This window comes from Mus pahari, chromosome 14 (genome assembly GCF_900095145.1).
Source record: "Mus pahari chromosome 14, PAHARI_EIJ_v1.1, whole genome shotgun sequence".
Taxonomy (NCBI): Eukaryota; Metazoa; Chordata; class Mammalia; order Rodentia; family Muridae; genus Mus; species Mus pahari.
The window spans coordinates 84,832,872-84,860,602 of record NC_034603.1 but is presented as its reverse complement, the minus strand read 5'-3'; the positions used below and the strand labels follow the sequence as shown (position 1 = coordinate 84,860,602).

The 27,731-nt window shown below is 44.3% G+C and overlaps 1 protein-coding gene across 3 annotated transcripts in view; it reads right to left on the bottom strand.

Annotated features, from left to right (window-relative positions):
• Positions 1-27,731, bottom strand: part of Tnrc6c (trinucleotide repeat containing adaptor 6C) — a 109,968-nt gene that overhangs the window by 48,922 nt on the left and 33,315 nt on the right. For all 3 annotated transcript variants that reach the window (XM_029546409.1, XM_021213924.2, XM_021213926.2), the window contains exons 2-4: positions 13,880-13,979; positions 12,453-12,474; positions 1,517-1,843 (exon numbers count right to left, since the gene is read on the bottom strand). In XM_029546409.1, coding sequence (XP_029402269.1) covers positions 1,517-1,843; positions 12,453-12,474; positions 13,880-13,942 — 412 coding nt within the window. In that variant the 5' untranslated portion in view covers positions 13,943-13,979. The remainder of the gene's footprint in view (positions 1-1,516; positions 1,844-12,452; positions 12,475-13,879; positions 13,980-27,731) is intronic.

Sequence of the window (27,731 nt, the reverse complement as noted above, 5' to 3'; positions counted from 1 at the left end):
CACAAATACTCTGACTATTGTTGGCCTATCAGGGGAGAAGATGTCACAACAATAAAAGAAAAGGAAAGGAAAAAAGAAAAAAAAAAAAAAAAAAAAAAAAAAGGAATTAAGTTTTGATTCAAGCAAACTTATGATCCCTGTGGAATACACTGAAATGCACTAACAGAATTGGACCTAGGTTTGATTTTAGTAAAGCATTTAAAACGTGAAAAGGAGAAGCTCCTACATAGTCAACTCTAGGAGGACAGCAGAAAGCCTAAGTCACAGTACACTGCATATAAGTCACAAGTAGAACACATGACTGCATGGCGTGGCAGACTAGAGTCCACAGCTGGAGAGGTGAAGAACTGCCTAACTAGATACCCTGGCCTCCACAGTACCACGATACACACTTGTGACTTTTCCTTTTGCAGAACGCCTTTTACAGGCAAGATGACACAACATGAAAAGGAGGACCCTTTTTACCTGATAGGGGACTGTGACTTGGCTCAGGTCCCATGGCAGCTGTGGTCTGGAAGGACAAAAGCTGCTCACTTAGATGTCTGTGGTTACTCTACAACACTGTGTTATGCTATCAGTGTCCACCATGGACAACTCAACCTCTGTGGAACAGTATTTGAGTTGGAAAGGAAAGGGAGTGTATTCTGGAGAGCAGACCTCTCCTTTCAGATGAGGATGCAGGGCTAGAGGTGGCAGAAGCAGTAGAGACTTCCACCCCACCCAGTCAGTCACACACTGCAAGCTCGGACATTCCCCAGGCTCTCAACTCAGCTGAGAGGTGAGACTCTGATATACTCAGCACTCAGATACATTACAGATCCAAAAGGAGTGACGGGGGACAGACACAGGAATCTCCAAATACAAGCAGTGCAGGGCAGCCCTTCACACAGACCTCAAGGGAAAAATAAACACTGTCACAGCTGAGGCCACGCAGACAACACGTGTTGACCAGACATAGCTGTGGTGGCAAGAAAACTGAATTTGCCCATTAAGACGATGGTGGTGTCTGAGGGGGCTGCTGGGTCAGCAAGGTGATAGTAACACTCAGCACTGACAGACACTGGAGGGGGAAGAGGAGGGAAAATGAAGCTGTCTGGGAGCTCAGAGCAACTTCTCATTTATACTCATTATATAGACTCATTCAATTTTCAGACTTTTTTTTTTTTTTTTATCCATAAGAGTTATACTCTATACAACTCGTGTGTGCAAGGTCGTGTTCTATGGGGATCATCCAAGTATCTAGATATGCTTCCTGCCCAGTCTGTGTGTATGTGTGAACTTATATATCTATAGATTTTTCAAGACAAGGTGCCACTATGGTGCAAAGGCTAGCCTCAAACTCTAGGTAAGACACAAAAATTCCTCTCATCTCAGTCTGAGTAGTAGGTAACATAGGCACATGGAAAGCAAGCCTCAGGACTGAGGGAACAGCATAGTGGCCATACACCTGCCTAGCAATTTCAAGGTCCCCATCCTATCCCTAACACCAAACAAGTCCAGTCTTCATGGTTCTTACCTTGCTGGAGCTTGCTGGGATGCTGCTGTGCCCCAGCTCCAGGGAGGGGAGGAGGGCTGGCCCCTGCAGGTCCAGCAGCCTGCGCTGGGTTCACACTGCTCAGACCCCCTGTGGGCAATGGCTGGCCTCTCTTTAACAGCTGCTTCTGTTCTTGCTGGCGAAATCGTGGAGGCACCTCCCGAGGCAGGTAACGGGATGCAGCTGGCTGCTGGCCACAGGCAGATGCACGTTTGCCATTGCTGCCGCTAGAAATAGTGCTGGTGGAAGTACTGGGACTGGTACCGGCAGGTTGGGGCTGGCTTGAACAGGTCTTAGTAAGTTCTGGCACTGAAAAGACCCAAAAGGAAAAATGACCCAAAGCTTCAGTAACACCTTAAAATTCAAATAAAATATACACAGCAGCCTGAGGAGGCACCACTTGTTAGTTTGTATGTATATTAGCTGCCTGAGGGACTGTCTTCTGTGTGATGTCTACACAAACAACAGTCCTCTGCACGCTGGGTTATGGCAACGACAGAGTGAGCATTTATGGAGACCTTACCTGCAACACTGCTGTGCTGTCCCAGATGTGTGGACAAGGATGCAGACAGCCTGCTTTACAAACACTAGCAAGTGTGTCAGCGCACAGATCTTTTGATCTGACCCTTAATACCCAGACCTACCATCATTCTCAGTGTAAACCATTATCCAAAATAGAGAGGGAAAGTTTCTACCTATTAACTTATAAATGTCTTTCCTTTTATGGCTGAATAAAAGCTTTATACTAATGAGTTAAGAAACAATTCCAGGTATTTTATTTACGTGTTGGAGTGTTTTGCCTGCCTCCTAGTACCCATGGAGGCCAGAAGAGTGCATCAGATCCCCTAGAACTAGAGTTACAGATGACTATATGCTGCTACGTGAGTGCCGGGAATGAAACCTGGGTCCTTTGGAAGAACTGAAAGTGTGGTTGACTGTTGAGACATCTCCCTAGTCATGCCAGGTCTCTCTCTTAGGTACAAGTAAGCCCTTCCGAGTTACTACTAGTCTAAGACACACTAGGGTCTATAAGCTTTCTCCTTTCCTTTATTAACCCATCGCGGTCTTCCGGCATGGGCTCTATTGATTACTAGGTTCTATCTATCACCCGTGCCTATCAAGAAAGCCACTGAATCCTCTATCTGCAGTGGCTTTGCCTAAGGCTCTCAGGGTGCCCTTTCTAGAGCAAGGTGCTGATAACCCACGTGTTCCTGTGTCAACAACCCATCCAAACACCTTTCACTTCCAAGCCTCTACTGTGTTAATACCCTACCTTAGCCTCTCATTCCCAGAAGATAAATTTGACTTTACTCTGCAGAAAAAAATAAAAGCAATTAGGCAAAACCTTCCTAAGTTTCTGCCACAACAGAAATGCAATCAACACACTATTCTTTTCATTTTTCTCCCCCCCCTCTCTTTTAAGTTTTTCGAGACAGGGTTTTTCTGTGTAGTCCTGGCTGTACTGGAACTCACTCTGTAGACCAGGCTGGCCTCGAACTCAGAAATCTGCCTGCCTTTGCCTCCCGAGTGCTGGGATTGAAGGTGTGCACCACCACACCCGGCTTCAACACACTTTTCTTTGTGCTACACACCTGTTAACACTCATCTAAGAATAAGACTATAGTCTCTCACAGTGCGACAAATTTCCCAAATGCTAACATCATATAGAGGCACTTTTTGTTTGTTTTGTTTTTTGTTGTTTTGTTTTTGAGACAGGGTTTCTGTGTATAGCCCTGGCTGTCCTGGAACTCACTCTGTAGACCAGGCTGGCCTCGAACTCAGAAATCCGCCTGTTTCTGCCTCCGGAGTGCTGGGATTAGAGACGTGTGCCAACACGCCCGGCTGCTGAGGCACTGTTTTTATTTGCATGTTTTGCTTCCTTCTTTTCTAGTGGCACATGTATACCAGGTGGCAGGTTTCAGGGAAAGATGAAAGATGGATGGTGTCTTCATGGGCCATGATTTTCCACCCATGACTCTCCAGAACAGAGATGAAGACCTAAAGGTTGGGTATTAGATTAACTTGTTTATAGATGTTTACATCTTTTCTTGCTTCAATACTGCAGATACCATTCTTTCAAGAGAAAAGAATCTCACGGTCACTCATGTTGCCGTGGAAGGTGGAGAAATGTTCCTTTCTCCAACAGCCTTGGATAACTCCCCAGCCCACTCTCCCAGCTCCTTCTAAGTTCCCTCCTCTGTAAAAGCCAGATGTCTCAGACTGTGTCACTGCCTCTTCCTGCTCCTTATTTCCCATTCCTCCCTATCTTCCTCTTCTGTTTGTGGTGTTTTTATTTGCCCATAAAGGCACACTGTGCAAGCTGATAATGACTTCCTGGTTCTTATTTATTTATTATATGTAAGTACACTGTAGCTGTCTTCAGATGGTTACGAATGCTTATGAGCCACCATGTGGTTGCTGGGATTTGAACTCTGGACCTTTGGAAGAACAGTCGGGTGCTCTTACCCACTGAGCCATCTCACCAGCCCGACTTCCTGGTTCTTAAATCCAATGCTACAGTCTGACCCTATGTTCTTACTTCTAGTCTTCAGGCCCAAAGACCTCTCTCCTGTGGTTACCGCTGAGGGTCACTCTTGCCTCCCGACTGCCCAAGCCACAAAGATGACTAAGCCAGTGACAACACAGTCACAGATCAGCACCAGAAGCCAATCCAGGTCTATCCTACTATACCACAGTATTTTTACAAAAGATTGAAAGAGACAGGAAGTCAGCTCATCACATAAAGGTATTCGCCTTATAAACCTGGAGACTTGAGTTCAATTCCCGGAGCCCAATGTAAAGGTGGAAAGAGAATTGATCCTACAACACTGTTCTCTGACCTCCACATGTGACTGTGGAATATACACCCTCCTGCCCTATGTACTATCCCTTCACTAACTAACTAACTAGACAAAAGGACAAATTCAGGGCTAATTTTTGTTGTTGTTGCTAAAACCATTACAGAAAAAGAAATTCATATTAAGTAAGCAAATGCTGTAAGTCAGTTACTTTACTTTCTATCTGAGCCACCAAAGGCTAAGACATATGAATATAGAATATTCAGTCCTTGTCCCATGTTGCTTGTCTGGCATATTAGGCGTGTGTGATGTCCATGAAACCTCCCTTTTCACCTGATAACTGCTCCAGGAGAGAGTAAAGACTGGCAGAAACTCAGAAAATTGCTTCTCACGATTTTAAAGGATGGGAGGGGGAAAACAAAGTGTGCATGGCAGAGACCAGTTATGGGCTCCTAACTCTGTAACAGTCACCACCCAGTCCTTTATAGGAGAAGTTTGCTGTTTACTGGTACAGAACAGAAACTATTTGTATTCTTATACTACTGGACACACAAGTCCCCTAGGAAAAGACTGCAGCCCTGTATCCTCAGGTCTTCTGCACATACTACCTCAAAGAATGCAGATGATTTTGAACAAATATGAATGCCATCCCCTACCATGTTCTTTGCTGTGAAGATCTTGTTCATCATTACAGAATGAAAAGGGGAGGTCATACTTTTAACAGAGGAAGGCACATGTTCAGAGGCATCAGCCCCTCCTCTCCATCCCAGCAGAGAGCTCCAAGTACAAGAGAGCCACACTCACCAGGATGGTCAGGAGCAGCTGCCTACCCCTTACTGCTCTCTGGGACCTTCACACCAACGGACTCCAAATTTTTGTTCTCATTCATGCTCTGGGCTATTCAAGAGTGGACACCCATATAGCCTCGTCTTTGAAGCAAATACAACCCCAGTGCTGCCTCCAGCCCTGAGTCCTGTATCTTTATCTTCAGCTGTTAGCTGGGAAGGGCCACTTGGAAGTCATTTCCCTTCCAAATGAAGATATCCAAGAGTGGAGCAACAAGTCCCTGGGGATGAGCCAATTGTTTCTTTCTGTAGGACAGCAATGAAGCACAACCCATGATTTCTTATTCAACTGAATCAACAACTGGGAAAATAAAAATTGTAACCATGTGAGGCTACCGAGATGTGCTGTGAGTGTAAGACAGAGAGAGTCCCCATGGGACCAGTCATGGTGGCATGAGCCTCTCATCTCAGCCACTGGACAGTACAGGCAGAATGATAAGGAGTTCAAAGTAATCTCAGCTACATAGCAAGTTTAAGGCTAGCCCAAACTACATGAGACCACATCTCAAACAAAAGAAAACATGAAGCCCAGGCTGGCTTCACACACCTGGACTCAAGCGACCCTCTGCTTCAACCATCTGGACAGTTATAGGCATATGTCATCACTGTGAGCTAAGTGCAATTTCTTCTCTCCTCCCTCTCCCTCTCTCTCCTTCCTCCTCCTCCTTCTTACCTTGTCTTCTCTCTCCTCTTATTCTTTCCCTCCTGAGGATCACATCTAGGGCCTCCTCACACACGCTAAACCTACACACTCTATCACTGAGGTACACACTTAGCCCTTTGCATTGTGTTTCTGTTGGACAGGACTTTTCCAGGAAATGAAAGTGTGTTCTCCAACAAGAAAAGTTTGAGCAAGTTTCTCAGAAATATATTACATTTTAGAATTTATCTTCTTGAGCTGGAGAGATGGCTCAGTGGTTAAGAGCACCAACTGCTCTTCCAAAGGTCCTGAATTCAAATCCCAGCAACCACATGGTGGATCACAACCATCTGTCATGAGATCTGATGCCCTCCTCCGGTATGTCTGAAGTACTGTGTACTTACATATAATAAATAAATCTTAAAAAAAAAGATTTTGTTTTCTTGGAGCTAGATAGATAGCTCAGCGGTTAAGAGTACTGGCTATTCTTCCAGAGAAGCAGGGTTCAATTCCCAGCTACCCAAATGGAGAAACATAACTTCCTATATATCACAGACACAGACTGGGAGGCCTGGAGAGTAGCATGAACATGCTCAGTTTTTGATCGACATGTTTCTTTTCACAGACTGCTTCCAGCTGCCAGAATTGCTAACACCTTGAGCTGGTCCTTTGGGACTCAGTAAAAGGAGATGGGTGGACGAGGGAGCAGTGAGGTACCCAGCCAACAATCCTGAGCAGGGGGAGCTGCCCTGCGGGGCGGGCCTCTGCATAGAATGTGCTGAGAAGACTTCTGATTAAGCCAGTATTTTTTTTTTTTTTTTTTTTTTGGCTTTCTGCTTTTTTTCAGATCTAAATTTCTGATTCTATTCCTGTCCTGAGACATAGGGTATCAAGACCACTCTGCCATCCTCTTCTTCAGACAAATGAATCTAGGGCCACATTTCAAATGAACAGTTATCTTTTTAAAAAGCTTCCAGCAAGCTAAGTCTTAGTTTCATGATTTTCTTAAGTGAGGGCGACACCTGCTGGCAAAAGATAGATCTGCCTACCTGTTCCTTCCCATGCTCTGCTGCTACAGAGTTCTCAATGTAGTGTGCATGGTTAGACTACCATCACTGCTTACGACACAAACCACCTCTCCAGCACCTTTCTTTGCCTCATGGTCTTCTGAGGAAGAAGGTGCCCTTCGTTCAACAGCTGTACAACTGATTTATCCAGTTGTTGGCCTGTGGCGGTAGGGAGGATGGTGTCAAGGGGCCATCTGTGTGATCTAGTGGGCCTGAAAACTGATGTTTGCAGATATGTTCTGTACCAAATGCATTGCACAAGTTACTCTGAAAGGTATTAAAATTAAGTGCTACTTTCAATATCATGCCCTAGATAACATTAATGTTAACTGTAAAGTTATTTTAACAGTAGCTACTAACAATAAGAATAATAAGGTTGACAGCTGTGTTGTATCAAGCTGAGTGAGCCATACAACATTAATGACCCTGGCCTTTTGAACTCATCCATGTCGATTTCCTCCACAGCAACATACTGGGCAGACGATGGTAGAAGACCGAGGATGCACAAAGCTTACCAGTGCTCTCCTCATCCTGTTTCACAGTTTGTCGCCCTCAAGTGCGCACACTCTGGGACAAACAGGGCTTCCTCCATCTCAAAAAGAGCCTTGAGTAGACTTGGGTCTCAGGTGTTCTAGGATACAAATATGCTGAATACAACTTCCACAGGACTGCATGCATTATTTTTAATAAATTAGTAAATTGTGAAAAGAGCTAAAATCTTGGTCTACTTCCCAGCAAATGTAGAATGTTCAAACTGCCAGAAGAGAGAGCCCATGTCAAATCACTGAAGCAGTGAGAGAAGCTGGAGGGAGAAGGAAGAGGGCCACTGCAGCAGGCTTACAAAGGTCTTTGCCTCTTGCAGGCTAGCACCCTGTAGCCCTGACCACACACTCTCCTCTGCCACTCCTCAGGTGCTACACCAATCTTCTGTTTTGTTCTTGAAAATGTCCTACCACCCACCCTTAAGCTCAGCAAAGCTTGTTCTCTCTGTGGGGGTCTAACTTCATCCAGGCTTATGAAATTTTTTTTTTTAAATTCTTGCTCATTTTTATTTATTTATTTATTTATTTATTTATTTATTTATTTATTTATTTATTATATGTAAGTACGCTGTAGCTGTCTTCAGACACTCCAGAAGAGGGCGTCAGATCTTGTTACGGATGGTTATGAGCCACCATGTGGTTGCTGGGATTTGAACTCTGGACCTTTGGAAGAGCAGTCGGGTGCTCTTACCCACTGAGCCATCTCACCAGCCCCAGGCTTATGAAATTTTAGTCACCTTTCAAATCTCAGTCTAGCACTACCCACAGATCCCTTCCCAAACTCCTTTCCTCATCCAACCAAGTCACTGTTTGCCCAGCAGCCACTGCAGTTACTAAAGACGTGAGGAGTGGATAGTTGTGATCTACATCCATCTTCCATGAAACAAGGACAAAGGGTTTTTCTATCTCTCTCCCTGAGACTGAGTTTCTCTATGTAGTTTTGTATGTAGCGAATGAGCTGACTAGTAAATTTCAGTAGCAGAGTGTGAGTAATGCAAGCTTGCACTATGCAGGAATGTCATCATCTTTCAAGGCTATCAAGTCACACATGCTGAGAAAGAGGACAGTGAGAGAGACATCAGGCTAATAGGAGAGTGTGCTGAGCCTTTCATGCCGCTCAAGAGGACAGCTGAGACTCACAAGTAAGCAGTGTGAAGACAGGCAGCCGATGGGAACAGACACACCTCAAACAAGACACACAGATGGCAAATAAGGACGTGAAAATAATGTTCCCACTATGCTAGACAGTTTTATGTCAACTTGATACAGGATAAAGTCATGTGAGAGAAGGGAGTAGTCTCAATAAAGAGAAAGCCCCCATAGCATCAGGCTGTAGGGTATGCTCTTAATTACTGACTGATGGGGGAGGGCTCAGGCCTCTGTGGGTGGTGCCATTTCTGGGCTGGTGATTCAGGGTTCTCTAAGAAAGCAGTCTGAGCAAGTCATGGGGAACAAGTCAGTAAGCAGCACCCTTCCATGTCCTCTGCATTAGCTCCTGTGTCCAGGTTCCTGCCCTGTGTGAGTTCCTGTCCTGACTTCCTTCACTGATGAACAGTGACATGAAAGTGTAAGCCGATTCACCTTTCCTCTCCATCTTACTTTTTGGTCACAGTGTTTCATCAAGGGAAATGGAACCCTGATGAAGACAAACACCATTAAGTATTAGGAATCATAACAAGGCCCAAAACACATGCTGGTGGAAGGCAGAACTGTGAAACAGTACAATCACTTTGGAAACTCAAGAGTTCGCAGCCTCTTGAGAAAATGATTATAGTTATTCTCTTCCATGTATTTTCTCAAGAAAAAAATCCAGGTATATACCATTCTAAGACCTTGACACAAATGTTCATAAAAGCTGAAGAACAGAAAAAAAAAAAAATGCCCATGAGTGGGTGAATGGATGGGCAAGGTGATGGTACACATGCACAATCAAACAGTACCCAGCAAGAAAAAGGGAGAAACCAGTGGCCACAAGTGGATGAATCCCCACATAGTCTGCTGAGCAAGACAATGGCATATGAGTCCATTCATTATACACTATATAAGAGAGTCAATTCTATGGCAGAGGCAGGCCAGTGTCTGCTCAGGGCAGATAGTCAAGGAGGAGAAAACAGAAACGGGTGAAGAGGAACAAAGAAACTTTTGGGGATTGCTTGGTGTCATTTTGATGGTGCTGTTGGTTTCACAAGAGCACACATTTCAACATGTGGCAAACTATTCTCTTTTAATATGTGCAGTTTATTGCATTTCACTTATAACACACACACACACACACACACACACACAGAGAGAGAGAGAGAGAGAGAGAGAGAGAGAGAGAGAGAGAGAGAGAGAGAGAGAGAGAGAGAGTGTGTTTGTGTGTAGTACTGGGTTTAGTGCTCACACTGAAAGAATATGGTTTCACGCGCCAACTTTAACAATGGTTTTCTGAGAACCAGCAATTACAAAGTGAGCAGTCAGTCCCACAATCAACCCACTGAGACCCTAACTTAGTAATTTCCTGAGAAGAGCCACAAACAAACATCAAAGCACTTGCTTACATAAATGATCCGACTAAATTTAAGCTTTTTATAGGAAAACTTTATTTCATGAACATAAAATCAATCATTTATTAGTACCATATGGTTAATTCTGCCTTCTACCTCCCAAATCAACCCATGAACAGCCTCAGAAAACATGATACAAAATTGAGGCTCACAAAGTTCACAGATAAAAACAAAACTATTATTACTATTCATCCCCAAATTAAGGGCAGGGCCCTAAATAAAGAAATTGCTGCTATTTGGACATCAGTTACTAAATAAGCAGCAGTAACATGTAAGGTAGCGCATTTTACAACAGGATGCAGTCTCCCCTACCCAATACTCCTGCTGTGAGACACTGAGGGTCTCACTGGGGTAGGAAGCCTGGGTGTTCAGTCACCCTTCTTTAGTAACCACTGCAAAGGTAAGGTGCAGGAGAATGTGCCAGGCTGATTCTGTCTATGAACAGGCTGGCAGGAAGGCTTTTAAATGGCTTAGTGCTCAGGTTTGAGGGGAGTATAAGTTGTGGAAAGCAGTGGACGACGTGTATTGACATTAATATAATGAGATATACAGGGTGGTTAATAAACAGTGACTGGGAAATAGGACATTTCTCTTAGGAGTGTGTGTGTGTGTGTNTGTGAGAGAGAGAGAGGGGGGGGGGAGAGCAGAAACACTCATGACCCTTCAGTTTTTGTCTCCCAAATGTTTTCAGTAAATGTCCTGTTTTGCCTTAGTAACAGGAAGGCACTAATGCAGAGTGTCCTCTAACAGCAGAGACAGGGAAGGCCCAGAGGGGGAGAAACCCCGGAAAAGACAAGAGTGGGCCCGCCATTTGCAAACAGCTCCAGAGAGGGACAACAGTGTATCTCACATCTACAAAGAAAACAGGGTTCCTGATGGTACAGGGTTTCTGATGCCAGAAAAAGGATGTTCCACAACTCATCTACTTGGCATGATCTTAAAAACAAGAATGAGAATTCCATAAAGCAATCACAGACCAGGACTTGAAAAACTAGCCTGGTGCTAGAGAGATGGTTTGGTGGTTAAAGAGCACTGGCTGCTTTAACAGAGACCAGGGTTTGATTCCTGGCACCCACATGGCAGCTCACAAACACCTACAATTTTTGTCCCAGGGGACTGGACATCCCCTTTTCCAGCCTCTATATTTATGTACATCTACATACAGTCCCAATGCCCAAACACATAAAATAAAAATAAATATTTTTTAAAGATTTAGTTGTTTTAAGTAAACACACTGTCACTGTCTTCAGACACACCAGAAGAGGGCATCAGATCCCATTACAGATGGTTGTGAGCCACCATGTGGTTGCTGGGAATTGATGCTCCTAACCCCTGAGCCATTTCTCCAGCCCCCCTGCACCCCGCCCCTGCAAAATGATTTTGTTTTTTTAAAAAAAGAAAAGATAGCCAGAGACAATCTCTATTTTAATTATGATTTTGAAAGGCAGAATTTCTAAAACAATCAAACAAACAAAAAATTACTTTCAAATTTATAAGGGAGAGAGAAGTGTGTTCTCTACTAGACTGGCAGATGGGGAGGGATTGCTAAGGTCCCCTGCCGAGAGGGCTGCTGTCTTTCTCTGAAGGCACCCTGATACCACTGCTCTGGAGCCCACTGGCTGCAGACTTAGGAGAAAGGGGGCCAGGGCCCACCGTATGATGTCCCACAAATCCTCCATTTTTGGTATCAAACTCTGTAGCTTTAGATTCCTTCCTGTCACCAGTGACAGCAGCAACAAGGGGACTCATTAATGCTAGGGCCTAGAACAAGTCTAAAGGCAGGAGCTGAGTGAGGGTTCTGGGGAGAGTGTAGGGAACAGGCAGATGTAGCCCCAGCACTATGTAAAATAAAACCAAGAACTTAATCCAAGTCCTGCTCAATTTCAAATTCTACACATAGTTTTGACTTTAAAACTACACGAACGATGCAGGGCTGGAGAGATGGCTCAGTGGCTAAGAGCACTGACTGCTCTTCCAGAGGTCCTCAGTTCAATTCCCAGCAACCACATGGTGGCTCACAACCATCTATAATGGGATCCAATTCCCTTTTCTGGTGTGTCTGAAGATAGCTACAGTGTACTTATATACATAAAATAAATTTTTAAAAAATCTTAAAAAAAAAAAAAAACCAAAACTACAAGATGCCAACTAGACATGGAGTATTAGTACAGACCACAGCTGACAGAACCTTTGCAAAAGCCCTTACAATGCAAGTATCTACATGTGCAATTGTGTCCGAGGAAAGACAAAGACATGTACGCAACAGCACCCACACGGGGGCTGGCTCACAGCTATCTCAGTTCCAGGTCTAGGGGATCCAAGGCTCTATTCTGGCCTTTGTACACACTTGCTACACAGACAAACATATAGGCAAAACACCTATAAACATAAATTTTACAAAAGTCACACCATTGCAAAGTTTGATACTACTATAAAAAGTACGCTTGTCACAAAGAATAAAAATAAACAAACAAACTTACCTTTGGTTTTTTGATCAGCAGCCTGGAAAAAGAAAAATCAGAACTTCTTTAGAAACAATTGTAGCAATGTCCACACTGATGGAAGGTTTATAAGCAAACTTTTAATTATTTTAGGGTTTCTTTTTCTTAGTTTCCTTGAGACATGGAGCCTTGACTGTCTTGGAATTCACTGTACAGAGGAGGCTGGCCTCAAACCTATAGAGATCTGCCTGTCTCTGTTTTTCTTTCTTTTACTTTAATTTTGGGGAGGGGGGAGAGGGAGAGAAGAAGGGAGGGTGTATTTTTAAAGCAAGCCCCCCCCTTTTTTAAAAGATTTTTTTATTATTATACGTAACTACACTGCAGCTGTCTTTAGACACCCCAGAAGAGGACATCAGATCTCATGACAGATGGTTGTGAGCCACCATGTGGTTGCTGGGATTTGAACTCTGGACCTTTGGACGAGCAGTCAGTGCTCTTAACCACTGAGCCATCTCTCCAGTTCCCTAAAGCAAGCCTTTTATTCAGCTAATTTATTACTGAAAAAAAAAAAAAAAATCCTGCTCTGACTGCATGACAGTGCTAAGTTAGTTACCGGCAAACATTTTTATGGACACCACCTGCACTCTCTATGTGCCAGTCTTGAAGGGATCCTTCCAAGATCATGGCTTAGTACAGAGATGAAAGCAAGGATGGGTGGTATAATTTGGTTATTTTACGCAATGAAAATGGAAATATGGGGCTGGTGAGATCGCTCAATGGGTAAGAGCACTGACTGTTCTTCTGAAGGTCTTGAGTTCAAATCCCAGCAACCACATGGTGGCTCACAACCACCCGTAATGAGATCTGATACCCTCTGCTGGTGCGTCTGAAGTCAGCTACAGTGTACTTAGATATAATAATACTCTTAAAAAAAAAAAAGAAAAGAAAAAGAAAAGAAAATGGAAATATGACTATAAAGTTTAAAGAACTCTAAAAAACAGATTTTTTAATGTTCCTAACTGTTGAGTCATCTCTCCAGACTGGTTTATAGAACTTATTTATTTATAATGATTTATAAAGAATATTTACTAAGACTGAAAAAAGGATTTCTAGCTTTACTAATACTGTGGGTTTCCTGGTTCTCCCTGGTATCTCAGATAGAGCTGCTCTGGGCTGGGCACAGTCCATCCTCAGGAGGCAGCACGAACATTCTTTACACATTAAGTACACGGTCCCAGACACAAGGCTTCCGTGCGTCTTCAGAAAAGACCTTCAGTAGCTGGCACTGTGCTCGCTTCACTAGTCAAGTATCTATAGTTACTAATTATAGACTCAACATCTATATTTACTAATTATAGACTCAACATATTGATTTAAAACAGTAATAGAATCAACCTTGGTCATGTGACAGCTATGTTGATAAGGATGTGACACAGGAGGACATGGAAAAAGGAATTCTAGCAAACCTTTTTCTGAGCACCTTCCTTCTTTTTCTTGTCTTCCTGCTTTTTCTTTTTCTTTTCTTCCATCAAACGTTCCTCTTCTTGTGTTTCCTGTTCTTTTACCCTATTAAATTAAGGAGCAGTGTTAGTATGATGTCTACTTTAAATCCAATGAAGAAGTAAAAAAGCAACCAGGACTGGTGGCACAGGACTGTAATCCTGTCTGGGAGGTTGAGGCAAGTGAATCACAAGTTTCAGTCCTGAGTGGCTTACAGGGTAAACTGAAGACCAATCTGTATGTAGGAGGTGCTATTACCGAAGCTCAGAAGTAGAGTGCTTGTTTGTCTTGTATGTGAGAGGCCCTGGGTTTGAAACTCAACACTCAAGATACAGGACAGGGATATTATTTGTGCAGAAAGTCTTGAGCTAGACACTGTCATAAACAGGATAGAGCCACTTTGAGAGCGTGTCAGAAATGGAGGTTCACCTCCAGTACTATAGCAATTGCCCTGCCTTTTGGTCAAGTAGCTTAACTGTCTCATTTGTTCTGCCCACAATTGTGGAGAAATAGACTAGTGCAGGGCTTTGCATGGGGTCTACAGAGTAAGGGACTATCAAAGCGTTGCCTCAGAGACTGCCATCACTGGGTGTTACCTATTAGAAATGTGCATTTGTGATTTCTATCTACCTTACCCAACAAATCAGGTTCTTTGAAGATGATTCCTACGTGTGCTCTAATTTCATGTTTGTTTGACAAAAGGATTATCTTTTTATATAGACCCCTGTTCAGCTGGAGAGCTATTACAAGATATGCAACACAGAGGAATTCTGCTTTAAAAAGTCAAGACAGCCAACAGCTGGGCTGTAGAGCTATAGCTAGCCCAGGTAGTGTCTATCAGTGGTTACTATCTCCTGATAGCTCCATGCTCTTCCAATAACCCAGGCTTTGGCCCCTGTCCTTCAATCAGCACCACAGGGGGCTTTCTCCTGGTAGAGGGCACTGCAGGAAGAAGGACCCTCTTGACACCTGGTACTGTGGCACTGCGATGTGGGCATGAAACCCTGATGATGGCTACAGACCTAGGCTTAGTTAGCATGCGCAACCTTAGCTCTGGCAGTCTAGCATCCCATCCAGTGGCACACCCAACACTGATCTTATTCCAGTCCTCTTATTATTAGCCACCCACCCATGTCTCCCATGGGTCTCCCAATAAAGTGGTCCTCATAACAGAAACAGTGGGCTCCAGGCCTGCTGCACTGATACCCAACACACATACCTAGCCATCAATATGCCTAAGGCTCCTTTCCACTGGGAGCACAAGCAACTGGCTGAGGGGCTGCTGGCTGTGACTGGCTTGCATTTTTGCGCGTGCTCTAGTTGAAGAGCAGGTAGCTTAAAGTGCTTCCTGATGCTCATTCAGCAAATCTGTGCACTGCTTCTAGTGTGACAGCTTTCCAGTGGGGCTCCCTTCTTATTAGCTAGGGCTTCATCAGCTTAGGGTTCATGCCACTTTCTAAAGTTAATTGTTTGTTTGCTTGTTTGTTGAGACAGGGTCTCCATATGTGGTCCTGGCTGGCCTGGAATTCAGTATACAGATCAGACTGGCCTTGAACTCAGAGATCCCTCTGTCTCTGACTTCTGAGCACTAGAATAAAAGGCGTGTGTCACCACGCCCAGGTTCCAGTTAATCCTATTATCCCAACTTATTTCTTGAATGAAACATCCATTTATACCACTGTACAGCTTCTACAGCCTGTCTGGACCTAGACTAATACGGTGGGCAGACACATTCAGCAGCTAGCCTAGAAGAATAATGTGCCCAAAAGCTTTAGCCAAGGCATCGTTCATGCATAGATGCTGCTTTTATTTAATAATTTTGCATTTACCAATATATTTTACATGCAACTACCCATAAGGAATTTCAAACTAGAGGCAATCACAAAATACTATCATAATAAAAATCAATTTAAATTGATATGGTGGGGGTATCTGTGAATATTTTTCCTTTAAAACAGTGTACTCAGTCTGTGGCTTCCGGTCAGAATTAATTGGGAAGCTTATCAACTTCCAAAGCCAGCCCGCTGCAACCCATCTCAATGAAATCTTTGTGGACAGGACACTGGCATTAGCAGTATTTAGAGTTTTCAGGTGACTCCAGAATCTCTACATATTACCAACTCTGAAAAATTACTATTCATGATCTTAGAGATAATCTCCAGGAATGTTTCCATGGTAAAAGATGTAAACACACTGAGCTGTTTGCATGCACTGCATTCCAGCTGCAGGCAGTTCTGTGTGTGACCAGGTATGCTGCAACCATGCAGCTTCAGTCATACATCTATGTGACAGTAGTGGCTGCCAGCTGCCACAGTCAGGCTTTCTCAGCCTACAGCACACAGAGAACCTTCAATTACCCTCAGAGAGGAACTGTAAAAGAGCAGGTAGGGAGGTAGGGGCTTGTTCTTGTTACAGAGATATTCAATGGTAGGAGGAATAAAATAGCTCATCTGCAACATTAAAGTGACTAAGGCCAGTGACTCTTCAGCTGGCTGTTCCCATGACAAAGCACCCCAGTAACAACCACTCCCACTCTAACTGTACATCTGCCACTTTTCATTATTAATATCTAATCACATTTGTATTTTATAATACATGCCCATGGGAAAGCACTCACAGTACAAAGAGGAAAGGAAAGACCCCTTTCCTGTGTGTCAACTGGCGTCATCTTAGAGGTAATGTAAGCTGAAAGTTTCTTGGGTGTCCTCAAGAACGCTCTTCATGGGACTGGGGGCAAAGCTCTTGCTCCAACATAAATATGGCCCTGGGTCACCACCCTCCACATCCTCCACAAAACAAAAGCACTGTGGCTCTAGCTGGTGGCTTGGTGGTGCGCACCTGCAAATCCCAGGAAGCAGGGAAGCAGGAGTGTCTTGAAATTGAACCAAACCAAATTTTTCTTCCTTTCTTCCTCTTTCTTTCTTCAAGAATTTCTCTGTGTAACAGCTCTGGAAGTGGCTCTGTAGACCAAGCTGGCCTCGAACTCACAAAGACCTGCTGCCTCTGCCTCCTGAGTACTGGGGTTGACTTGCAGTGCACGCCACTACCTGGTCATATGCTTCTTTTTAAAAGCAATAAATGAGGTGTACTTATTACCCCCTTTACTCTGTGTGACTTAATGATCCATCCCAGTGAACGTGGGGCTTGTTTCTTTTCTGCAGCTTTGGTAATAGTGGATAGGGCCTGTGTAAGTGTTGTGGCTCTGAGAGGAAAGGCTCTTCCCAATGGAAGTGCTACAACTCTGAAGAGGAAAGCTTCCCCCAATGAAGGTGTTACAGCTCTAAAGGGAAAGACATCAAGGCAGTGGAGAGTCAAGGAATACCATAAAGTCACACCACACAACAAACCTCACACAGATTTATTGAGAGAGACATAAGAGGGTGGCTGCCCTTGCTTGGGCAAGAAGCAGCAGGAAACTGGCCAGAAGACAAACTTTATATAGGGTTTCTTAGTGGGGGAAGTTCCTTCCAGGGTGGAGACTTCCAGGGGGGAATCTGATCCCTCACCCTACAGCCTGGCTCTGTTGTTTTCTCTTTTTGTGGAACCTTTTCTTTATTCCTTTGAGGCAGGGTCTCACTATGTAGTCCTCTGGCTGGCCTGCTTCCCTGCCCCCAGAGCGCTTCCCTGGGCTGCCCTATGCCCTGACATCCACCCAGCTATGGCATGGGGGGTAACAATCAACTTCCTGAGTCCTTCCTCCTGGGGCAGCCATTGTGGATGAATGGAGCAGAAGGGGTGGGGGGCATTAACCCTTCAGTACACTAGTTTTAAAAAACTAAGACTTCTGCTAACGTATATGCAGCAATTTTCTCTTTTAAGCATTTTAAAGTATGTGTTGCTCAGGCCTGTCTGTGCAGTTCACAGGCCTCAGGCCCCATTGAGCAAGCATGGTTTTCTCCCTTCATCAAAGACTCTTTCTTTTTGCAATAGATAAAGGTTTACTACAGAGAGCCACACTGGCCACATCCAGAGAGCAGCTGACAGAGGCATGCCCAGCCCCAGTGGACCTGCAGCACAACTGCCACTCCTGAGGTAAGGGGGCGTCATGGAACAGGGAGCAGCCTGGGACACTAAGCCAGTCAGCACTGCTTAGTCATGACAGGGAAAATGCACCCAGGAACTTGCAGCATCACTCCCTCAACAAGGCCAGCACACATGCCAACACTGACACAGGAAACTCCACAAGGTTCTACCCCTAAACGAAGGGCTACGGTGGTCAACGGCTGCTCGGAGAGAGACAATCACGTTCCCCCATGGACAAGCTCTCGCATTGTCACGTTGTCTAATCCCTCGAGAGGTCAACCCTGGGCATGTGTACAAACAGGCAATGCTAAATGTACTCAGCAGACTGCACAAAGGTGTGTAATGTGGGTACACACACACACACACACACACACACANCACACACACACACACACACACATATATATATATATATATATATATATATATATATATATGTATCAGTTATAATTAAACATTTGGGAGGGAGGAAGCATGGAAGAATTAAAGGAAGGTGAACGTGATACAGATGCAGTGCTCATGTATAATGTTCTCAAAACAAATGTAAAAAGCTAACACAGGACATTAGGGCAGAAAGACTTACTTGCAGGTCAGTTTGTCTAAATAAGTGATATATTATCATTAAAAAAAAAAAGGACCACGTCTTAGTAGTGTTATTATTCCCACTGCCATGTAACTAGCACATCCCCCCTTTCAAAACAGAAACTGCCCATTTCTCCCCTCTTCCCAGTCCCCCTCTCCTTCTTTGTGAATCTGACTACACTAACTGGCTCATTCAGCTGAAATCAGAACCCTCCTATGGTCTCAGCAATGCTGAGCACACCCTCATAGGCTACTGGCATTCTGTACATCTTTCCAGAATCCTATGGTCACTTTTTGCCAAGGGCTAGGTATTTTTCTACATTCAACTTCTATTTTGAATCAAAAATTTTAAATTAAAAATATTCATTTTATGCATATGAATATTCTACCTGCATGTATGCATTTGCACCATAAATAAGCTGGGGGAGGTCAGAAGAGGGTGGGTCTGATCCCCAGAAACTGGAATTACAGATGGCTGTGAGCCACTGTATAGGTGCTGGACTGAACCCAGGTCCTCTGTAAGAATAAGTGCTCTTAACAGCTGAGCTTTATCTCGAACCCCCGATTCACTCATCTGGATTTGATTCAAAATGACAGGGAGGGGAGAGGAATAGAGATCCATCAAAAGGAACCACTGACATCCTTACCTATCCAGTACTGTTCACTTCAATGTTTTAACTCAGTCATTCCATGACTTGCCCTCCTGCAACTGCTATCTCATCTTGCTGGAAAATAAAAGTGTCTCTTTAATAAGCCTGGCATGGTGGCACAGGCCTTTAATCCCTGCATAGGCAGGGTTTGGGCTAGAGACGGAGGCAGGCAGTTCTCTGTAGGTTTCAGGCCTGGTCTGTATCGTAGTTTCAGGATGGCCAAAGCTTCATAGTGAGACCTTGTCTGAGTGGGGGTGGGAGTAGGGAGGAAGGGGCAGGAGAGGTGGCTCACTAGTTAAGAGCACTGACTGTCCTTGCAATGACTCCGGTTTGATTCCCAGCACACACCACTACATAACTTTCAGTAACAATACTCCAGGCAATCTGACACCTTCTTCTGGCCTCTGTTGTCACTGCAAACACATGGTACATGGATATACATACAGGCACATCACCTACTCTTATAAACTAAAAAAGGTAAAAGAAAAATTTTTTAAAGGAAAAGAAAAAAAAGAAAGGGCTGCAGAAGTGAATTTCTAGAAGCTGTGCAAGCTTCCTTCTTGTTAGACTGGTGATGTAATGTCAGGCGACAAAGTGATTTGAAAGCACTGCACCATGGGCTGCAGCTCAGCACATGGTCCTTGTCAGAAGGACCATGCCACTAAGTACTAAATTCTTTTCAGGACACATGCTTTTTCTTCCCCAACAGAGCTGTATGTACCTCTTCTGAGTTCTGAAACTTCATGAATATGTACCTCAGTGGGGTTTGTGCTCAGCGTTTGGCTTATGGATGTTTTCAAGCCAGCAGAACTGTTTTCAGCTCTTCCCTCAGGTACCCTCCCTCCCTCCTGACCGCCGCCCTTCTATAGTCCTGCCACTGTTTTGCAGATGGAAATCCTGCTCCCTTCCAGCTAGAGAGGAAAGCCGGACTGTTACCTACAGAATTATGCTTCTGTCTGTTCTTCCCTAACAGTCTGAGGAGCTTTGTGTTTCTGGATAGATGTATTTCTCTGTGGATTCCTCTCAAGGAGCTGCCTGTCATGCTAAAGCAGCCTCAAACTCCCGGCTATCATGCATTTGACCTAGCATTAAGTACCAGATCTTAGCCAACCAAAACAGCCTTCTGCTGGAGTTGTCCTGGACAATCCTGAATCCTGACCCTAACTTTCTGTCCTTATTCCTATTTCTGCTATGTATGCTCTTGACCCTCACTGAAACTTCTATTTCCTGACTCTCTCCTGCCCTGCCAAGCTGTTGCCATTACTTGTCTTCTTAAAGAGAAGAAATCTCAGGACCATCTTGAATGCTCACAAGGACACGACTGATGAAAAGCAAGCTACTTGCTGGGGAAGGCAGCAGACTAAAGAGGGGAAGACTGATCCATGGAACATACATTTCCAGCCAATAGCTCTGCATGTCCTCTGGAATCACAGCACAAGGCAATGCGCACACAAACAAGGACACACATCTAAATGACTCTAGCAAGCCACTGTCATCAGCACTGCTCTTGGACACAGTAAGGGGTGGCTGAGAATGCACCTGCAGGCCTGGGTGCAGGCCTTCAGGACAGCCAGGGGAACTATATGTTCCTAGCTTTAAAATAGCTTCCTCTGGGACTAGAGAGACGGCTTAGCAGTTAAGGGCACTGGTTGTTTGCTGTTCCAGAGTTCAATTCCCAGCAACCACAACTATCTGTAATGGGATCTGATGCCCTCTTCTGGTGTGTCTGAAGACAGCTACAGGGTACTCATAAATGAAATAAATTAAAAAAAAACTTTTTTTTAAAATAGCTTCCTCTGTCTTCTGGGCTGTTGGTGCCCTGGTGACAGATTCCCCCTGTCTCTCTGACCTCAAGAAAAATCTAGAATCATTTAAAGCTTTTCTGTCCCGTCTCTCCCTTTTGGTATCTAATCTCAGCTAATGCTTACAAAGAACAGAATCTTCCAAAAGTACACATTCTTTTCTGATCAAGTTTTCTTTTCTGATCATTAGTAAGTTACTATCTCTCTTGTGGGGTCAGTGAGATTATAAACTTGAATTTGGAAAGATTTCTGGACCTATGGGACAGTTGTAAAAAGCTAGCATGGAGCTGGTGAGATGGCTCAGTGAGTAAGAGCACCGACTGCTCTTCCAAAGGTCCAGAGTTCAAATCCCAGCAACCACAGGGTGGCTCACAACCATCTGTCATGAGATCTGATGCCCTCTTCTGGAGTGTCTGAAGACAGCTACAGTGTACTTACATGTAATAATAAATAAATCTTTTTTTAAAAAGTCAGTGTTTTTATTTTTTTTAAGGTGTGTGAGATCATGCTTGTGTGTACAGGTGCACATGTGCATGTGTGTATACATTGCTAGAGGCTGAGGCCTCCTCAATCTCTTTCCATTATCTATACTGAAGAAAGGCATCCGGCTGAAGCTGGAACTCACTGCTTTGGCCAGTCTGGCTATCCAGATTACTCTTGTTCCAGAGATTTTCTGTTGCCACCTCTCTCCTGTATTAGAATTACAGGCGGGTCTCTGCCCCCACCCCGCACTGAGCCATCTCCATAGTCCTAGAATTCTATTTATTTATTCATCTCCATAGCCCTAGAATTCCATTTATTTATTTATTTATTCATTCAATCAATCAATTTATTTAACTCATTAACTTTAATGGTACTTTTGGGGTTTTTTGTTTGTTTTGTTTTGTTTTTGAGACAGGGTTTTTCTGTGTAGCCCTGGCTGTCCTGGAACTCACTCTGTAGACCAGGCTGACCTTGAACTCAGAAATCCGCCTGCCTCTGCCTCCCAAGGGCTAGGATTAAAGGCGTGTGCCACTATCATCCAGCTTAATGCTACCTTTATTTATTTCCAAGTTTTTTTTTAATTGGATATTTTATTTGTTTACATTTCAAATGCTATCCCCTTTCCAGGTTTTCCCTCTGCAAACCTCCTAATCCTATCCCCCCTTACCCTGCTTCTATAAGGGTGCTCCCACACACACCCACCCATTCCCACCTCACTGCCCTAGCATTCCTCTACACTGGGGTATCTATCAAGCCTTCATAGGACCAAGGGCCTCCCTCCCACTGATGCCAGGTAAGGGTCCTTCAGCTCCTACAGTCTTTCCCCTAACTCCTCCATTGGGGTCCTTTGCTCAGTCCCGATGGTTGGCTGCGAGGATCCCCATCTGTTTTGGTCAGGCTCTGGCAGAGCCTCTCAGGAGACAGCTGTATCAGGTTCCTGTACGCAAGCATTCTTGGCATTAGCAAGAGTGACTGGGTTTGGTGTCTGCATGTAGGGCATCCCCAGGTGGGGCAGTCTCTGGGTAGCCTTTCCTTCAGTCTCTGTCCCACTCTTTGTCCCTGTATTTCCTTTAGACAGGAGCAATTCTGGGTTAAAATTTTGGAGATGGGTGGGTGGCCCCATTTCTCAACCAGGGGGGCATGCTTAACATCTGGATATGGTCTCAATACATTCTCCTTCCCCTTTATAGGGTATTTCAGCTAATGTCATTCCCATGGGGTCCTGGGAGGCTTTTGCTTTCCTGGCACCTGGAACTTTCTGGCTGCTACCCCCAGTTCTCCATCTCTCATTGCTACACACTTCTGTTCAATTTCCTGATCCTCTGTACGTCTCCTCCATCTCCTCCCATACCTGATTCTGCCCCTCTTTTTCCCCTCCCCCTCCTCTCTTCCTTCCAAGTCCCTCCCATCCTCTACTTCCCTTGATTATATTGTTCACCCTTCTAAGCAGGACTGAAGCATCCTCTTTTTGGCCTTCCTTCCTCTTGAGCTTCATGTGCTCCATGAATTATATCATGGGTATTCCACCCTCTTTGCTAATATCCAGTTATCAGTGAGTACATACCATGTGTGTTCTTTTGTGACTGAGTTACCTCAGTCAGGACGGTATTTTCTAGATCCATCCATTTGCCTGTGAATTTCATGAGGTCATACCCCCACCCCCACCCCCCGAGACAGGGTTTCTCTATGTAGCCCTGGCTGTACTGGAACTCACTCTATAGACCAGGGTGTCCTCGAACTCAGAAATCTGCCTGCCTCTGTCTGTCTCCCAAGTGCTGGGATTAAAGGCGTGAGCCACCACCGCCCGGCGAGGTCATTATTTTTAATAGCTGAGTAGTACTCCATTGTGTAAATATACCACATTTTCTGTATCCATTCCTCTGTTGAGGGACATCTGGGTTGTTTCCAGCTTCTGGCTACTATAAATATGGCTGCTATGAACATAGTGGAGCATGTGTCCTTATTACATGTTGGAGCATCTTCTGGATATATGCCCAGGAGTGGTATAGCTGGGTTCTCAGGTAGTAAGTACTATCTCCAATTTTCTGAGGAACCGCCAGACTGATTTCCAGAGTGGTTGTACCAGCTTGCAATCCCACCAGCAATGGAGGAGTGTTCCTCTTTCTCCACTTCCTCGCCAGCATCTGCTGCCACCTGAGTTTTTCATCTTAATCATTCTGATTGGTGTGAGATGGAATCTCAGGGTTGTTTTCATTTGCATTTCCCTGATGACTAAGGATATTGAACGTTTCTTTAGGTGCTTCTTGGCCAGTCAAGTTTCCCCAGTTGAGAATTCTCTGTTTAGCTCTGTTCCCCATTTTTTGATCGGGTTATTTGGTTCTCTGGAGTCTAACTTCTTGAGTTCTTTGTATATATTGGATATGAGCCTTCTATCGGATGTAGGATTAATAAAGTTCTTTTCCTATTCTGTTGGTTGCTGTTTTGTCCTACTGACAGTGTCCTTTGCCTTACAGAAGCTTTGCAATTTTATGAGGTCCCATTTGTCAATTTTTGATCTTAGAGTCATTGGTGTTCTGTTCAGGAAAATTTCTCCCTGTGCCCATGTGTTCAAGACTTTTCTCCACTTTCTCTTCTATTAGACTTAGTGTCTCTGGTTTTATATGGAAGTCCCTTGATCCATTTGGACTTGTGCTTTGTATAGAGAGATAAAAATGGATCTATTTGCATTGTTCTATGCTGGGATACCAATTAGAAAGGAAGAAGTCAAAACATCACTATTTGTATGTGATATGATGGTATACTGCAAAAATTCCACCAGAGTACTCAACTCCTATAACTTCCCCAAAGTGGCTGGATATAAAATTAACTCAAACAGATCAGTAACTTTCCTTTATATACATGATAAACAGGCTGAGAAAGAAATTAGGGAAACGACACCTTTCATAATAGCTAAAAATAATATAAAATATCTTGATGTGACTCTAATCGAACAAGTGAAAGATCTGAAAGACAAGAACATCAAGTTTCTGAAGAAATTGAAGAAGACCTCAGAAGATGGAAAGATCTCCCATGCTCATGGATTGGCAGGATTAATATAGTAAAAATGGCTATCTTGCCAAAAGTAATCTATAGATTCAATGCAATCACCATCAAAATTCCAACTCAATTCTTCGTAGAGTTAGAAAGAGCAATTCTCAAATTCACTTGGAATAACAAAAAAAAAAAACCAAAACCAAAACAAAAACAAACCCAGGATAGCAAAAACTATTCTCAACAATAAAAGAACATCTGGGGGAATCACCATCCCTGACCTCTAGATGTACTACAGAGCAATCGTGATAAAAAACTGTAGGGTATTGATACAGAGATAGACAGGTAGATCAATGAAATAGAATTGAAGACCCAGAAATGAATCCACACACCTATGGTCACTTGATCCTTGACAAAGAAGAAAGCATCCAGTGGAAAAAAAGACAGCATTTTTATTTATTTATTTTTAATTTTTATTTTAAAGATGGGGACTTACTATGTAACCCAGGCTGCTTGGGAACTTGCTATGGAGACCAGGCTAGCCTTGAACTCACAGAGATCAGAGGTAGTCTACTTCCTCCTCCCTAGTGCTAGAACTAAAGGCAACCATGCCTAGCCTTTTGTTGTTGTTGTTGTTCCTGGAGGTGGAGGTACCACCTTTGTTTCGACTTTGACCATAACTCTGTCCAGATCGTTCATCCTCTTGTGTACTTCTGGCACCTCTAAACAGCTCATGCCAACTCCCAAGTCCCTATCCATCTGTGTTTTCCACAAAGGATGTTATTTAATTGTTGTTTGTAAAACTGGGACCCTGCTACATATTCCGTTTTGCATCTTGCTTTTCTTACTGCATGCCTACAGTGAAGGAATCCCTCACCCCCAGCTGACAACCCCCCTCTCCTTCCCCCACCTTTTGTCCCCCCCCCCCATGGGGTTTCTCTGTGTAGCCCTGGTTGTCCTTGAACTCAGAAATCCGCCTGCCTCTGCCTCCCGAGTGTTGGGATTAAAGGCATGGCCACCGCTCTCTTCTCCCTAATGTCTCCTTAGTGCACTGTGGTGTGACTCTTCTCATAGTGCACTCAGTCACTCCTCCATTCATACACACTCACTCTATTTTCAGCTTACTGTTACTACAAAGGAGCTCCCGCTCTCCTGCCCAGCTTCTGTTCAAGAAAACAGACTTGCTTTGATTGGCAGTGCCGCTTCTGTTTCTGTAGCAGTGGGAACTGAGTAAGGAGGAATGTGATACGGGCTCTAAGATCAGGGACAGGCTGGACATGAAGCACCTGGGAGACTTGTGGTGAGGGCATGAGGTAGGGGAGGGTGTGTCGAGTTAGTTTTTCAATACATTTGTTTCTTTTATTCTCAAACTCTTGTTAGCTGATTATTCCCTCTATTTATTTATAAAGTAGGAGGCAATAAAAGGACTGGGGCTTGTGTTTGCCTCTGGGGGCAAGTTACCAGAAATCAAAACTGTTTCTCATCCTGAGTTTCATATTCAAGAAACACAAGAATCCACATCCTGGGTTGATCTGGCTGTACTCCAAGCTCTTCCCATCAAAGCATTATCTAGCTCACTCTTTTTTTTTTTTAAATTAATTAATTTATTATATGTAAGTACACTGTAGCTGTCTTCAGACACTCCAGAAGAGGGAGTCAGATCTCCTTACGGATGGTTGTGAGCCACCATGTGGTTGCTGGGATTTGAACTCAGGACCTTCGGAAGAGCAGTCAGGTGCTCTTATCCGCTGAGCCATCTCACCAGCCCTATCTAGCTCACTCTTAAATGATAGAGGGCACAGGCTGCCACCATCATTTAGAAAATCTGGCTAATTGAGGAAGATTTTCCTTGCAGTGTTAGGTTAATTAGTTAGGAAGGACTGGTAGGCGTTATCAAACAAACTAAAAGGACACAGTATCTTGTCCATCATCACAGATATTCAATCTTCACTTTATCCAACTTCTGCTACCTGTTGTGCTAAGTAAGAAAGGTTAGGGTTAGGAGTGCTGGACTCTGAGGGCCGGAAGACAAAACAAGACAAAGACCTCAAGGGAGAATCTGATGGGAAAGGTGCAGCATGGTCTGAGTTAACACTTAGTACCTGACTGACTGGAAAATCGTGGGGCAGGACGGTTCTGGAGTAAGTACTTACAGCTCTCTGGGTCACCTGGCAGGGCACATCACAACAGCGGGGACCCATGCGCTCAGTGATTCTGAAGGACATTGAGAGGAAGCATGTCCTCTGAGGAGTAAGGGTAACAAGTTGACAGACCTCTCTGGAGTATAAGAAGGAAAACCTGTGACTTGTTTCTAACCATCAGAATACCACACTGGTCTGTTAACGTCCCTCACTCACTGTGTGACAGACACTTTGTTCTAGCAGACTGACATTAAAATCTCCCTATTGATTAGAGGGCTTTGAAGGCACAACTTACTGTAAATCTTATTACAGTACTACAGTAACTGAATTTTGCCCAACTATGGCCTGTGGAAGACTGAGGACTGACCCTTCCCCAAAGGAGCCTTCAGGGAAAAACCCAACCCTGCCCTGACTGTAGCCCTGTTACTCACACAACATACAGTGAGTTCGGACTTCTGAGGCTGATCAAAGAGAGAGAGCGCCCACTACAGACTCTCTTGCTGACTTAAAATGACACTAGACAAAGTATAATGAAATGTAGAATATAAGCAGAAGTAAGCACAATTATGTGGACTTTCGAAAGAGCAGCTGAGAGTTAGGAATTCAACCTATGTGAAGGCGGCTTTCTCATCTCTATCTTTTCTCAAGTTTTGACCAGGGTCTAGGTTGCCCTCAGAGCTGTGTAAAGGTGGCCCAGACAGCTAAAGTGAACAGAAATCAGTTTTCTCAGTAGAAGGGGGTCCCAGGAGCTAGTTGGGATGGTGTGATGCCTGGGGGAGGGGAGATGTTCAGCCAAGAGAGGGATTCTCCCAGCTCTGGTGGCAACTATCACAGGGTGGGCTTACCTCTGGTCCCACTGCTCACAGTGACCACAAACAGCAATGCAAGGTCAACACCCTCCAAGGGTCACACCCCCCCCCCCCCCCCCCCCCCCCCCCCCCCCGAGCCAAGCCAGACAGCCCCAGCTAGATCAGAGGCTAGGAGTGCAGGGCTCAACCTAGAGACTGTGCCCACAGAACAGAATGGTCTAGAGACAACTGTGACTTTTACTTTGGAACATGAAGAAGAGTCAGAGATCAGTGGAAACTGAACAGTAGTCTCCAGCTTTTCAAAGGAAGCCTGGCTTACTGCCACCTGGTTTAAGAT